Genomic DNA, 12,500 nt, shown 5'->3' on the forward strand with positions numbered 1-12,500 from the left:
TACATTAATTTCATAACCAATCCTTCTCGCTAGCCCTGGTCCGCGAATGTCTTGATGTGAGGCTGTTTTCGTTAAATTGCTTTTAAATGAAACAAGTCCTCAAGTTCATGAACTTAGAAAGGAATCTTCCATGAAACCGAATGTCCATAGGCGCAAAAAAAAGAAAGTGGAAAAAAAAAAAGAAATAACCACAGTAGTCCCATACAAAAGCATTAGCTTTGCTACTTCCAAACAGATCCGACCTCAATCACAATTTTCCCGAAGGCATAGAAAAAAACCTACGCTATCAAACAAACGTTGGGGAACTCAGAGAAGTTTCGAAAAAGACATCCGCCGGAGAGAAAGAGTCCTAAAGCATACCTAATTAATTAATTAATTAATTAACCACCAACGAGAACATCCCACGCGACGCTATTCCTAAGGGTTCCCTAACAACCCTCGCAGGATCTCTAATTCTCCTCTTTTGGTCGTCCTCGAGGGAGGCGAAGGCGTCTGCAGGGCCTTTCAAGTGTTAGCTCAACTCCCCGAGAGGCGCTGAGGGAGGCTGACTCCAGCAAACATCAAAGAGGATAATACTCCTTTCATCTCGCGCGTTTCATAACCTCTGGTTTCCGTAGAACACAGCCGTGCACGGTACAAATAGCTGAACAATATGAATAACAACAATCATCTGCAATTGGCTCTAAAACTGAGGGTAAATACCCCCGTAGGGATAATGAATCCGTTTCTGGGGGTACCGAGGCATTTTCTAAAAGTAATAGTTCTTTGGAGAAAAATTCAGCAAATTTATAATAAATAATAATAATAATAATAATAATAATAATAATAATAATAATAATAATAATAATAATAATAATAAATAAATAAATGAACAAATAACTTAATTAATTAATAAATAATACAGAAGTAAATAGATGAATTTTTACCATAATTATGCAAGTTACATATAAATTGCATTAGAAATTAAGCATTCCAATATTTTTCTTTCCTTTACATTATAACTTCATATAACTGAAGAGGAATGGGGTAGGGGTACCGGTGATCTATCACACCCCTGTCGGGTGTAACTGTACCAAAATAATTTGAGAGCCACTGATCTCCACACTTCAGAACTTGGAACTGCTCAGTAGCAGTCTATTAAATGGTCCCTAACAATTGGGAAATTAAATGAGTGTTGATAAGAGGTTCAAGTTCATCTACGTGTCAGTAACTAAGTGAAAAACTGGGCTTTAAAACAAACAAACAATAGTAGATGAACAACAATTTTTGTGTTTAAGTCTTATCGAAAATAGGAGGGGGTTTACATACAAATATGAACAACAAAATATCCTCTCTCTCTCTCTCTCTCTCTCTCTCTCTCTCTCTCTCTCTCTCTTCTCTCTCTCTCTCTCCGTGGATAATCCAGTGGAGATGTATTTACTTCTCGAATACAGGCTCCTAAAAATATCTTTGACACGTTAACGTGAAAAGAGACAAGGCAGCTTTCCAAAGTCTTCTTCCTTGCTTGTGATGTTATTTTAAAAAGGTCTGGTCCATACGGTGAAATGAAAGGTAAGGTTAACAAACTTACACACACACACACACACACACACACACACACACACACACACACACACACACACACACACACACACACACACATATATATATATATATATATATATATATATATATATATATATATATATATATATATATATATAATATTAAATATCACAGACTCTATGTTGAAAGTTTGATAAGAAATTTGAGAAAATACTACTTATATACCAAAATAGAATAGTTTACCAAATTTGGGCAATAAACTATCATAAGAGAATTAAATTATTTTACCAAATTTGGGCAATAAACTATCATAAGAGAATTAAATAACTGTTCCCTGTAATTCAGGATTAACATCATTATTATCCAAATGGATGAGGCGAAAGCCCACACATTTGAGAGAAAATACGAAAAAAATGATTAATATGTTTAGTTAATACTTCCCTCCCGTTAGCTCCGTTCCCATAAATTTTTCTTCATTTTCACAAATACGAGTGATATGAGTCTTACGTTACTTTGAGGAAGGATGTCAAGAATGAGTGCTTTTTACTTTTAAGACATACAAAACCAATAATAATAATAATAATAATAATAATAATAATAATAATAATAATAATAAATACGGTTGTATTTACGCATAGAAATAACTTACTCGAAAAGAAATGACACATACCTTAAAAAGACATACAGACACAGATACATACACACACACCCATACCCACACACACAGACACACATATATATTTATAAATATATATATATATTTATAGATAGACATACTGTATATATAAATTATATATAATGTATATATACATGTATATATATATATATATATATATATATGGTATATATATATATATATATATATATATATATATATATATATATATATATAATATATATATATACATATTGTTACACATTGTTCTCCGACCAAGAAATAGTGTACGGATTCCGTAACACGCGTGTCTCAACGTGGACTTAACAAGCTACAGGTGAGGGCTGGGACATCATTAAGATTTAAAAGAAGATTGTGTTCGTCTCTTCAACCATGTTTTTTTTTCTTGCTTTTATGCGTTGCTTCAAAATAAAGAGTAAGGTTTTATTTTTTTATATCTGGAATAATTTTTTTTTTATATTTTACCAAATAGACTCTTACTGCAACAAAGTGAAATACATATTCTAAGCATGTGTGTCATATTTGCCTACTAAATACATATTCTTGGTTCTGAACAATTTGCCTTTCTATTTTACAGATACACACACATATTCATTCTTGAAAGTGTGCAATATTTGCTCAATAAGTTCATTTTCTCGGTTTGGGTCTTTCTATTTTACAGATACACACACACATTCATTCTTGAAAGTGTGCAATATTTGCTTAATAAATTCATACTCTTGGTTTTGAAAAATTTGGGTCTTTCTATTTTACAGACGCACATACACATTAATTCATGAATGACTTCACTTTCGCTTTCTCTCCAGTTGTCTCTCTCGCATACAATTATTCTTGCAAATGTCCCTCACACACTCTATCTCACTTCTCCTCACCTCAGCCCCCTTCGCCGGCACTAAACACAATGGCCTAAGAAGAGCGGCCATATTTTGATTATCCATTAGAATAGGATGACCTACAATTTCACGCTCCGAGGCTTTTTAGGTCTTCCCATTAGAACAATTCCATTTTACATATCCCATCCCTCTTCCTCCCCTTCCCCATTCCATCCTCTTAACTTTTCCCCGAAATTCCCCATAAACTGGCCCCTTCCCCCCGGGGCCATATGTGGCGTGAAGAGGAGTTCCGTCCGTTATTTACACAGGCGATCCGATCCAATCCGGCCAAATCCATCGCCGATCAGGCTCAGTCGACGGATATACAAGCGGGACGCGGAAGGCCAGCACGGGTAGGGGATGGGGGTAGGAGTAGGGGAGCATTACGCAACCGGGGGAAGGAAGTCTGTGACATGTAAAGGTTTATATATATATATATATATATATATATATATATATATATATATATATATATATATATATATATATATATATATATATATATATATATATATATATATATATATATATATATATATATATATATATATATATATATATGTATATGTATATGTATATATATATATATATATATATATATATATATATATATATATATATATATATATATATATATATATATATATATATAGATAGAGAGAGAGAGAGAGAGAGAGAGAGAGAGAGAGAGAGAGAGAGAGAGAGAGAGAGAGAGAGAGAGAGAACCGAAATGAAAGGAGAGCCTGGAAAAAGATAAAATATATACAGAAAGAGAAAGATAAGAAACAGTTAAGATCCTGGCGATAAAGAAAATATACAACAAAGCTTACTGTTACTGTTCTTTGTTCTCTGGGTAAGACCATAAAACAGAAAAAATGATACTGCTACTTCCGATTTTGTTAATTAATAAGTAATATTACGCACACTAACTACAAATCAGAGCACCAAATTGTACTAAATCACGGACTTCTAGCTTTAATAGGAAAGCCACACTCAGTATTACTTGACACGAAATACTGGTCAAAATCCACTCTCATTTTTCCTCTTCATTGTTTACCTGAACATCCATTCTTATTCCATAATCTGTATACGAAATCTTCAGAACTGTTTAGGTTAACCCAAGGTTTACAAGCACGATTCCTGTAAAATTACTGCAGTCTGGTACCTGAGAGAGAGAGAGAGAGAGAGAGAGAGAGAGAGAGAGAGAGAGATGAAGCAATACTAGAATAAGCAATACTAGAATGTGTGTGTGTGTGTGTGTGTGAGAGAGTGAGAGAGAGAGAGAGAGAGAGAGAGAGGAGAGAGAAGCGGATTTTAGAGAATAAGGGAAGGCGTCTGAACAATCTAAATACATCGCCTCAGTTTCGAGAAACTCGTCTAAAATTTATTGTTCGACCGAGTTGCCGTCACCGAGCTGGTCTATTTACGAGAGAGAATAAAACGAAAAATGGGCAGAGAGAGAGAGAGAGAGAGAGAGAGAGAGAGAGAGAGAGAGATCTTAAACCTGCTCTTGTAAGAAAGAGAAAAGAACGGGAAAGAAAGAAAAACAAAAAGGAACAGGGTACCTCCCCCGAAACCCTCCTCTCCTGTCGTGAGACCGGGGGAGGTGTGGGGAGAATCGAGTATTGGACTGGATTTTGCTCAATTAATCACAAGGATGCAACCGAAAGCCCCAACTAAATCACTCATTATAGAGAGAGAGAGAGAGAGAGAGAGAGAGAGAGAGAGAGAGAGAGAATGATTTGGCAATGTTTTTGCAAGAAGGAGAGATTTCCATGAAGCAATCGGTTAGACTTCAAAGCAAAAATAAGTCGCCTCACGGTAATTAAAAAAAAAAGGCAAAAATAAAGAAAAAAGTTGTCCGGTATTGCAAAATGCAAAAGAAAAACAGGAGATATACATCAAAAGGAGTAAGCTTGAGAACTTTTTTTAGCATGGGCGCGTGCTCGTGAGTGTGAAAAAAAGGTGGAAGGTGGGGGCGGGGAAGGCACAGAGGGTAAGAGAAAGCCGACAGAAGTCCAGTAGTAAATCGGAAAGGAAGATGCTGACGTCAGCAGAGACAGAAAATGGGATGAGACCTTGTCCGAGGAGATGGAGAGAGAAATGGAAGCAATAAAGATGCCTAATTGACGGAAGACGCAAACTTGGCAAGCTGGAGAGAGAGAGAGAGAGAGAGAGAGAGAGAGAGAGAGAGAGAGAGAGAGAGAGAGAATGCCCTCTCTGAAACAGGCCCGGAAGGAGATGGGAGGATGGATGCTGAAGCAATAGTTCCACAGACCCGATATGATCCCAGAGACGGGCGCCGACTGGAGCTACTAAAGTATTACGAAGCAAGGCCACCATCATTTACATTTCTTTGGATTTCTTCTATTAAGTTTTATTAGTGATATTTGTTATCAGTCGCTTATTCAGAAGTATTCAAAATTTACCGTTTATTACGTCTGGTCATATCCTTGTTCACTTTTTATATTTTTATGAAAGCTCACTATGCAAATTCAGATTTCACTTTACTATATATGCAGTATATCATGATCAATAATAAGAATGATATTAATAATAACTGTAATAATAATACTAATAAACACAACAACGAGGAAGCCAAGGAATCTATTCATCCATCCTATGGGTGAAGGAAAACTATGAAACAAGAGGTTGAGGAAAATGAGGACCTACCTCGGCCCCTTCAAATAATAAATAAATTAATAAAAAAAAAACGACAATTAAGTAGAATTGAAGCGCCGGCATGAATGGATGAAGGATTGAAGTAAGGGTTATGAAGTACGGGTGCCAAAGTATTCCCAAAATTTCATAAATACAAAAAAAAATATTCCAAGACATATACACACCTACATACAGCATACGTACATACACACCTACATACACATATACACACATACACAACATATATATATACAGTATATATATATATGTGTGTGTATATATATGTATATATATATATTACAACATATACATACACATACATACATATACACATATATACATGAAATTATCTACTGCTTTCCTTTAGAGTAATGGATAAAACGGTTAAACATTCACGTGAGTAATTTTACAATAAATACTTATTTACTGGAGAGGGAATCTGAATCATGTTAACTGAATTCACAAACTCCGCCCGTACAGAATATTCTGTTAATCTGTTATTTGAACATCGTTAGTGTAATACTAAACACACATTTCCCTTTCCGATTTTTCGTTGTGGTAAAATCACGAATATAACCAGAGTCCTATTGGCTGGCGCCAATAAAATATTTATGGTCGTCTAAATGGCAACCCATCCCCCGTCCCACCCCAGCCCCCAAGCACAGAGAGCCCGGAAACTATGAATATCCTATTCTGTTATTGAAAATAACAAATCTACTACGGTTATGATGTCCCAATACTAAAATAGCTAGATCAAACAGCAAAATAACACGCTGAACTTCGACGACAACAACGAAAGCAATAATAATTATGAGAGAGCCCTTAAATGCCCTTACATCTAAATCACAATGTATAAGAACCACCGTTCAGCAGCGTTTCAATCCGACAGAATCCAAGTATCTCTATAAACGTCGCCTTATATACCACAACACACTGAAATTCGAAGTGGATTGAGGGAAAACTACATCAAACAGTCAAATCACGGAAAGGGAAGGAAGGGGAGGGGGTGGCTGGGTGTGTAGAGTAGGGGGGGAAAGGGGGTACTGGTTAGAGGGTGGTAGAGGAAGGAAGAAACACTGTGAGGAGGAGGAGGTGGAGGAGGGGGAGGAGGAGGTGGTGGTTGGATGGCAGTACATCTGGAAAGGAGAGATGCAGACGGAGAGGGGGGGAGGGGGGCAAAGGGAGGGTTTTAAGGCCAAGGTGCCATCAGCTTCGCCAAGCCCCAGCAAAATCCATTCTGTGATCCCTCTCTGGGAGAAGCCGAGTGAGAGCGAGGGTAATGACACGCGCGCACACACGCACACTCACGAGACCCGAAACTTTCTTCTTCAACGAGCCGTTCCTTAAACGGTGACACGGGAGAGAGAGAGGGTAAGAGTTGGGGTGGAGGAGGAAAGGTCAGTCGCGGGGGATTGCAAAAACATTGTGGAGTTAAAGAGGAATAAAAAAAAAAAACAGGAAATATAAGGATATAAGAATGAGACGTGGTGATATACGGAGGAAGGGGGGAAAGTTCAGGATGGGGAGGATAGCGTGGGGGATAGGAAGGGTGAGAGGGACCGGAAGGCAAAATTATCGTAGGTTGGGTACGAAAAAGTAGCAAAAAGACAGAAGGTGAAAAATAAAATCTAAAATGTGAGGACATCAAAATGAGGACAGAAAAGAGTTGTGGGAGAGAAATGAAAAAGACAAGGAGACTAAAGTGATGAAAAGAAATATAAAGAAATATAAAGAGAATAGTAGGGAGGGAGAAGGGAGGGAAATAAAGGATGGGAGAAGTTGAGAAGGAAAATGACCATGAAAGTTAAAACGGCAAATCAAATATGACGAAGATTGCTGCTTTGTCTTAAAAATATTAAAATAAAACCAAACAAGAAGGAAACAAGAGTTGTGAAAAACATAAAACAATCTAACAGATCTATTCAAGTACACTACTAAAACGAAAGAAGGCAATAAATGAATAAGGGATATAAAAGTGTTCAGTACAGATAAAGGAGGTGAGACAATGGAAGCACCTGACAAGAAAGAGTAAAAATAGAGATAATGGTAAAAATAAGAAACAAATAAGTGGAATCTATGAAAACATTATAATACGAGACAAAAATATGACAATAGTTAAATGATTTACTGGCTGACTGAATTAATAAAAACAGATCAAGGAAATTTCAATCAGAAAGAAAACTAATAATTACAGGTAAGAAAAAATATATTAAAATGAGACAGTATTAGACACACACACACACATTTTGAGAAAGACCAAGGTGTCTCCTCTGTAAGGGAGTGAAAGAAAAGTAACAAATATGGAATAAGAATGTAAATTCAAGTAAAAAAAATAAAATACAGAATCATAACATCACAAGTGAGTACAAGGAAAAGGTGCACTTCTTATACTAGGATTAATTCGGGTACTAGATAATCCAAAGAGAGGTAAAGGACGCTCATAAGGATTACCGGGATTTTTTAGTTTCTCTTTTGAATCTCATTCGAACATCTTGTGCAAAATGTGGTAAAAAGCATACTGATCTTGAGTACATTAATGTTACTGCTTTTATTACTATATCTATGTAGGTTAAGTGATTCCTAGACAATAATTTAACATCCTGTTATTTAACTACTATGGGACCATTCAATCCTATGAAATTTTTCACTTAATTGCACAAAATTGCATTATTTTTTTTTTGGTAAGTCTGTATTTGTTCTGACAAATATTTCCTTACTTGTCTGTTCCAAACAGAATGGATCGGAGTTCAGACATAGGATTTTCTAAACAATAATGTTGCTACTGGCGAAGAAAATTTCTTGTAAGCTGTGAAATTTCCATTTTTCCTGATCATTATATATTTACTGTCGCTGGGGTATCCGTTGTTCATCAGCATGTCTCACACATTTTACTTTCGCGTGGACCGCTCTCCTTGTACGACGTCGGTGGAAGACCACTCAGACGTGGGCACCGACGACAGATCTTTAGAACGAGTCAGAGTATTCCTCTCTTAAATTTTGGCAGTTAACTAGGTGATGGATTCACTGACACAGACATTCTAAAAAACCACTCAGTTTGACAAAGAACTCTCGTCCCCGGAAATTGAAAATTTACTCACCCAGGCCCCTGGCCCAGGAAACCATCGGAATCATCCTGAATAATGTTTATCGATCTACCCTAGGCCCTCAATATCCATGGAAAGTTACTGTAGGACATGCTGACGACATGCACGATCGAGGCCACTCCCCTCTCACACAGATGGGAAATTTTTCTACAAGTGGATGACAAAAAACATGATCTACCCTTGTTGTCCTCTCTGCTAACATGTACATGGCCGCAGTAGAAGAAAGAACTTTCAGTAGTCAGCAAAGGCACAGGATCTGCGACAAGTAAGCAGACGACATCTTCGACGCCATCAAAGAAATCAACGAGCCAAAGAAACTGAGAACCAATCCCGTCCTTATCTTCACGATCAACACCAGCAACGACAAGACCTTCCTTCCCTTAACCGTCCTCCTCGTCGAGAAAACGCCTACCCTGTCCGTCACATCTATCTACACAAAAGCGACAAAAGCGGGACGTTGCCTCAATTCAAGGCAAGAGTGGCCTGACCCATATTTAAGATCCGTATTTGGCACCTACAACTGGGGAAGGAATTTCTCCCACTGTAGTATCTGGAAGCGGTTCACAGAACTTGAACATGACAAACAACGGGTACCTCCAGCGATATCAATGACGTAATAAGAAAATGGAATAATTTTACAGTCAAACTGAGAGCGTCAATGAGGATTAAAAAAAAAGACCTACTAAAAACAGACTACAAGACAGCCTGCATACAAGAACAGACAACCTTTGTAGGCTCATCACCAACAGTGTGAAACCGAAGACGCCCTGCGAGAGTGCCTCACTGAGAGTCTTCAACCGAACCATTACAAGCACACACACACACACGCACACACACACACACAGGTAATGCCTGCATGTAGGTGTGTGTGTAAATAGCATTCTCCCAACAGACTGGTATCTGCCACAAACAACAACCAAGACGGCAAAATTATTAACATATTCAGCAAAGACCCCAAGTTTCAATCAAAATTCAACACACCTTCAAGAAACTCTGGTGAGAGAGAGAGAGAGAGAGAGAGAGAGAAGAAAATTAGTCACGTATGATATTTATTGCACAAGACGGGGAGACAGAAACCCCTTAAAAAGATAGGAAAGAAAAGCAGGAGTTAACCAGAAAGTAAGTAATAAAATTAGTTAGTGAAGGATGCAAGATTAAAAGACCAGGTCTGGCTGAGAAGCCCTCCAGCCTGAACACATTTCCTTTTAATGATGCGAAACGAACAAAATAGCAATATCGCTTTCAGTATTAAAATTATTTTTGTCTAAAAGTAATAATAATAACAATAAGACAAAGAAGACCGCTAATTAAAATTTTTTTCACATACGGCGGGAACGACATGAATTCAAATGAAAACCAGTTCATAAAAAATGTGTGCACCCCTATGCTTGAGAGTTGTTGAGGCATTTATGTTAAGCAAAAATCAATCTTTATGAATCAAAACATCACAATTCAGTAAATGTAAACATAAGAAAAACAACCGTTGAGATTATATAAAGATTTTCAAATCTCATCATATTAATAATCTTACCAACAACAGTCTCACTGATTGACACAAAGGCTGACGATAAATAAAAAGCGATTTCTCAAAACAATAGTGTCGTAAACGGGAAATAATAAGAGCTATTAAATTAAAACATCATTCAAAAACATAGCATACAAAACCTACTAAAATTTCACTTGCTATTATTTGGGGAAAAAACAGTTCACTGCGAAAAATAAGGAAATTAAGTATTTGACAAAAAAATATTTCAATATGAAACTATCTGGTAAATTCAATGTAAAATAAAAACGAATACACTTTTAAAGATGATTTCGTGTTATGAATTCCTTTTGTAGACACGATGGAAATCGACGTCATAAATAATGAATCAAGAAAACATCTACGCTAAAAAAGTACCACATAAAGAAAACATGCGATCACAAACGTACCCATTCAAAATTAACGAGATAAAATATTCGCTTTAAAAACAGACACGATGGTGGCGGCGGGAGATGGTTTTCTTGGGAAGGGGGTGGGGAGCGTAGGAGTAGTGGGCTCAGGGGGAGGGGTAAGCGGACGGTCCCTACCGATGAAAGGAACCAGCTGCGATGATTAGGGTCCAGGCGGGGAAGGGAAAGCCAGCTGCAGGAAATGGAAGTCAAATGTGGGGCGAAGTGTAACTATTACTATTGCATTTGGAACAACGGAAAAGGCTATCACCTCTTTCACATATCCAAATGCTTTTGTTATTTCTCCCTCCATTACATATATATATACATATATATACATATATATATATATAAATATATATATATATATATATATATATATATATATATATATATATATATATATATATATATATATATATATATATATATATATATATATATATTTTTTAAGGGCATGTTATTTTTGAAGTTTTCTTTTCTTTGCTTATCAACTTTTGAAAACACCACATGTTCATTCCTCCTCTAACAAAAAATTTGGCATGCCCTGCTAAATCATACACTCGACTTTTCAATTTTCTCAATCTGTAATGGAACAGATGTACTTTAGCATAACATGGAATTTATAAAGTGAAACCAGGTTACAGCTAACCGAAGACTTTTCAAAATGTAATTTCAGTCGTGACTGGGATAAATCATTATTCATATAAGTAAATCATTTCTTCTAAGAAATAACTCCGTTCAATTTCACGTCTTAAAATCGTCTGAAAGAACCTGGAATAATCCGAAATCAAATCATGGATTAAAATAAAAATTAACATACCAGGAAGAGTGGCAAGTACGCTCAAAACCAGTAAGGACGAATAATATTTTCGCATAATTGAATCGCTACAATATATACCACTTTAAGAATAGTCTTTTATGCCATTCTTTTGACTAAACGAACAAGCAACTTCTATTATTATTATTATTATTATTATTATTATTGTTATTATTATTATTATTATTATTATTATCATTATTATTATTATTAACTATCTTTGAAATACCACTTAGAGGTTTACAAAGGAAAAATTTAAATGGTAAGAAATTCCATTAACAGAGAAGAATAAATATTGAACTTTTCAGCGAGTCAAAAACATGGTTACAAAACCTAATAAAAAAAAAGATCAGATCATATATGGTTAATAAAGCATCCCCTTATGTGAATAAGCATAGCACTACATAACTTATTCACAGCTTAAGCTTTTATCAAACGGCTGGAACCAACAGAAGTTATTAAGAATATGAAAAAAAAATGTTCGAACCGTTTCTGAATGCCTGAATGTTGTGGTAAAGTATTAATAATGAAAAGAAATAATTAAGAACACTACTCGAATGGAATAAAATTAAAAGTAAAATAAATTGTGCAGCGAAAAAATGATATAAAAATATGCAGGGAAATAATTACGAAAAAAGGAAAAATGATTAAACAGGAACGCAAAACAAATTAGTGGAATAGTATATGACAATGAAAAATAATGAACAGAAATATTCAAAATAATGATCATTATTTACAATGGTCTTTGGTGACAAAACCGTATTCATCCTCCTTATGTTCAGATTCTAAAAAAAATACCCGCAATAACAGGAAAACGAATAAAAATGAGGCAACAATAAAAATAACAAAGCTAAAGAACGATGACAAATTGGAAGAGGGAGACGAAGAAA

General features: G+C 35.8%; 2 protein-coding genes across 2 annotated transcripts in view; one reads left to right on the forward strand and one right to left on the reverse strand.

Annotated features, from left to right (window-relative positions):
* Positions 1 to 9,019, forward strand: part of LOC136843792 (integrin-binding sialoprotein-like) — a 16,135-nt gene extending 7,116 nt beyond the window's left edge. Inside the window, exons 3-4 of the mRNA XM_067112519.1 lie at positions 3,363 to 3,508; positions 8,857 to 9,019. Of these exons, the coding sequence (XP_066968620.1) occupies positions 3,363 to 3,508; positions 8,857 to 9,019 (309 nt within the window). The remainder of the gene's footprint in view (positions 1 to 3,362; positions 3,509 to 8,856) is intronic.
* The window catches only part of LOC136844410 (GTPase-activating Rap/Ran-GAP domain-like protein 3), a 907,028-nt gene that overhangs the window by 759,605 nt on the left and 134,923 nt on the right, over positions 1 to 12,500 (reverse strand).

The sequence above is a fragment of the Macrobrachium rosenbergii genome, chromosome 12, assembly GCF_040412425.1.
Source record: "Macrobrachium rosenbergii isolate ZJJX-2024 chromosome 12, ASM4041242v1, whole genome shotgun sequence".
Classification (NCBI taxonomy): domain Eukaryota; kingdom Metazoa; phylum Arthropoda; class Malacostraca; order Decapoda; family Palaemonidae; genus Macrobrachium; species Macrobrachium rosenbergii.